Raw genomic sequence first — 4,000 nt, forward strand, 5'->3', positions numbered from 1 at the left:
AATTGTATTCAAAATGACACATTTGTGCATTGCATATAAAAAAAAACACTGAGAAAATTGGTTCAGCAAGTTAGAAATCAGAGCACATTGTGCAGTCAATAGAATGTCTCAATACCGTGAAACCTGCCACAAGCTCAATACAGCCAGCAACAAGTTCGCCGGTCGGGGCAGTGAAATACTATTTCAAATAGATCTATTTCACTAAGAATGTCAATGGATATAGGGCAACATACTTATTTTTTAAATCAGTGATTGATTAGATCGTCATATTTTTGTGACACTGAGACCAAACCATCAAAAAATTAGCAATAGGCCTTGAATCAAAGTCGTGCGAGATCTGACCTTGCTGCAAATGTACGTGTACGACTTGATTGTGTTGACGTTCAACTGGTAAGCTGGGCGATTGCAGGCTTTTATCCAGCGAAGGCAGCGATCTAGATGGTACAGATGCTTTCCCGGTTTCACAAATGGGATGAATTTCACGCCAACACAGCGTTCAGGATACCTATCATCCGTTTTACATTGTCCCCAAGCACAGCGCTTGTTAGGCGGCATTTGTGTGTGTTTGCTTTCCTAAAACAAGGGAAGTAACTCCCAGAGCCTCGATATGTGGATATGGTTAATTAGAGCGCGGCTCTTGATCGCATGATGATGAGGCCGTCGTATGACGCATGGGGTATTTCAGTGAAGACAACAGTGCCGCCTGTTGGCCCGCCCCGTCCTGTTGGGAACACCGCCAGTTGGTCCGGGACAGCTTATTCGCCCAGGCAAGCCTGACTTAGTTCACAGCTAACCTCTATTTTGTTCATCTCTGACCTCGTTCGTGTGGTTAACACACACCCACACCCACACACACACACACGCGCACGCACACACGCACACACACACACACACACACACACACACACACACACACACACACACACACACACACACACACACACACACACACACACACACACACACACACACACACACACACTGTCCTTTTTTTAAACACCAACATTTGTTTTTAGTTTCAAATCGAATTTTTAACTCAAAATTAGTTTTAACCACTTACTTTTTCAACTCCATCTCTCTAATTCTCATCTCTTTGTAATACCGTATCAGTGTTATGATTTGTTTCAATTATTCTTTATTCTAGTATTACTGGCAGAGGTATCCCTTTTTGGCTCACGTAAGTGTAGCCTATGCGATGCTAACTTTTGTCTGTCTGTGCGTGCGTGCGTGCGTGCGTGCGTGCGTGCGTGCGTGCGTATGTATGTATGTATGTATGTATGTCTGTGGTAGAAACTTTAACATTTGAAGACGTCACATTATGACGTAAGAGGGTTAGACGTCACGCGAAGGAATTACTGAAAGTCTCGGTCATTGTTATTTTGAGCGGGCCGAGACTAGTTTTTTCTTCGAAATCGGCCATTCAGATCTAGATCTAGTGTCTCGCTTTCTTGCACAGTGTCACCTATGCCGCTTACTGTGTGTGTGTGTATGTGTGTGTGTGTGTGTGTGTGTGTGTGTGTGTGTGTGTGTGTGTGTGTGTGTGTGTGTATGTGTGACGAAGTGATTGAGTTTGTGTTACTGTTCGTCGATTTCTTACGTGAGCCTTGAAGGCTTCGCCTCTTGTTTCGTGAGTCTTTGTGTTTTTCTTCAATTCCGTGTCCATCTACAGTCATCTTATCAACCTTGCCGTGGCACGTACATTCCCTGTGAAATGACGACCCATACCACGCAGTGCTGGACCAAGGAGACAATACGCAATCATCAAAAGAAGGTCTTGGAAACAAAGGGAAGTAAGCGCTTTGAATGCATTCAACGTGCGCGACATGGGTAAGTGAGCCAGGAGAATGGTTCCGCATAACTCTCACTCACTCTTGTTACACATGTCGGATGTCATTTCGACTACACTGGCGGGGCCGAGAGGGGGACTCTGACGACTGGGCAACCCAGGGTCTCCAAATAACTTCGCCCAGGCTTAAATCGCGCCCTGGAGAGGTCACAACACAGGGCGGCGTTACCGCGAACTGAGACCATTATTCTTAATATTCACTGAGACGAGGTGTGTAACCAATTTATTCCTCCTTTCTTCAGGTTTTCACAGATAAACGGTGTTTTTGTGCCACAGTTTTAGCGAGTCCTAATCAATCTGCCAGTCTAGATGCGCAAGCAAGGGATTAATGCGCGGTTGAAGAGTTCTGTGAAAATCATTTAATTCTGCTAACACGAGACTACGCTTTGTCAATGATGTCCTTTCAAGCGCTTACCTCCCTTTGTTTTGCCTCATTGGTTTCAGATGCGAATCAAAAGAAGAAGCCAAATCTCCTCAACAAGTTGCGGAATCCAAAGTGGTTGCGGAATCCAAAGTGGTCAAACCCGCTGTTGAAAACAGTCCCTCCTCCCGCGTTGAGTGGTGAGCAGGAGCACTTCTGGACGATGTCACCGTTGATGTTGGAGGTATAGAGAGCGATGCCGTACCCCGTCTGGCAACAGCGAATGTTTCTGTTGTCGTCAGTGGAGATGCTTGGAGCGCCAAGACATGCCTGGGCGCCTGAGTCGCATGACTTGGCTGTGAGAGAATTGTGATAGAGTCAGAAAGGGGAAGAGCAGGTGAAACATGTAACACAGAGTGTACGAGCGAGCAAATATGAATGCGATCGCTTGCGCCACCCACGATCCAACGTACGCACACCACAACACAAAGGAATACAAACGTTTAGATACAACACGGCACAACACTTATCATTTTTCAGAAGAAGATTAAGAGAGGTGCTTTTTTTCAGATAAACAACAAAACATTTTTGGATGGAAAATGTCGCTTCCGGTTATTATCATCTCAAACCGAGCTGTCTTACTATATGTATTGGGATAAACTTTCCTCGCTTTGTCCGTTTTAATTTGAGGTTAAAGTTTGCCTAATGAGATCGGACACCTATTGACCAAAACAATAGATTTCGCTGATATTTTTCCTGTGATATTTTTAGAGTGTGTTGAAACAAGTGTGAAATAAATGATGTATGATGCAGAATTGTGAATATGATGACATGCCAAGATTCAAATAAACGAGGGTTGGGTAATTGAATGGGGTATCTTTCCAATCAATTACAATCACAGGACCTATTTTGGAAGTGGTATGAATCCCTGGTTTACATTTGTTGTGTTGATGTGTTTCTAATTGAATTATTGTAACGTGTCTTTCCGTTATGGCTTAAAAAAAGCGTAATTATTTCGTCTCATACATGCTGTCCAATTGATTTCTCTCAATTTGTTCACACTTGTTTCAGCATATTCTGAAATTATCACAGACAAAATATTAGCAAATAATTAGAGAAGTCGATTTTCGGGGTTTAGTGCTGTCGTACGTTTTTAAGAAGAATGTAAAATGTCGGTATTACCTTGCCCTTGACCAAGCGCTGAAGCCACAAAGGAAAGTTGCAACAGCAGCAAAGCAATCAGCCGCTTCATCGTGCTTTACCACGGACGCACTGACAACGCTCAAAGAGTTGTGATATCAGTCGAAACAGCAAGCTCAAAACAGTGTAAATGAAATTCGCAAAGGGAACTAATTCTGACAGACAGTTACTGCTTCTTTTAACCTCTGCAGCCTGCACCCACCCCCTTTCTCCCCCAAAACAAATACAGTGGAACCCCCCTTTTAAGACCTCCAAACGACTGAGAAAATCGGGTCTTAATAAGGAGGGAGTCTAAAAATGGGAGTAATTTTACAGGAGGGAGTCTTAAAATAGGGGTAGTTTTACAGGAGGGATCCTTAAAATAGGGGTAGTTTTACAGGAGGGATCCTTAAAATAGGGGTAGTTTTACAGGAGGGATCCTTAAAATAGGGGTAGTTTTACAGGAGGGATCCTTAAAATAGGGGTAGTTTTACAGGAGGGATCCTTAAAATAGGGGTAGTTTTACAGGAGGGATCCTTAAAATAGGGGTAGTTTTACAGGAGGGATCCTTAAAATAGGGGTAGTTTTACAGGAGGGATCCTTAAAATAAGGGT

At 43.5% G+C, this 4,000-nt stretch overlaps 1 protein-coding gene across 1 annotated transcript; it reads right to left on the reverse strand.

The window, feature by feature from the left end:
* Positions 1–1,306: 1,306 nt before the first annotated feature.
* On the reverse strand, positions 1,307–3,538 carry LOC138957480 (uncharacterized). The gene is made up of 2 exons (XM_070328601.1): positions 3,390–3,538; positions 1,307–2,563 (listed from the first exon to the last, which is right to left on the reverse strand). Exons 1-2 carry the CDS (start codon positions 3,457–3,459, stop codon positions 2,298–2,300), a joined length of 336 nt encoding a protein of 111 aa, XP_070184702.1. The 5' UTR covers positions 3,460–3,538; the 3' UTR covers positions 1,307–2,297.
* Between the last annotated feature and the right edge of the window lie 462 nt (positions 3,539–4,000).

This window comes from Littorina saxatilis, unplaced genomic scaffold, assembly GCF_037325665.1.
Source record: "Littorina saxatilis isolate snail1 unplaced genomic scaffold, US_GU_Lsax_2.0 scaffold_3607, whole genome shotgun sequence".
Lineage (NCBI taxonomy): Eukaryota > Metazoa > Mollusca > Gastropoda > Littorinimorpha > Littorinidae > Littorina > Littorina saxatilis.

Coding starts and splice junctions, on each gene's coding strand:
- LOC138957480 (XM_070328601.1), bottom strand. CDS start 3,459: ATGAAGCGGCTGATTGCTTTGCTGCTGTTGCAACTTTCCTTTGTGGCT. Junction 2,564..3,389: donor AGCGCTTGGTCAAGGGCAAG/GTAATACCGACA, acceptor ATTCTCTCACAG/CCAAGTCATGCGACTCAGGC.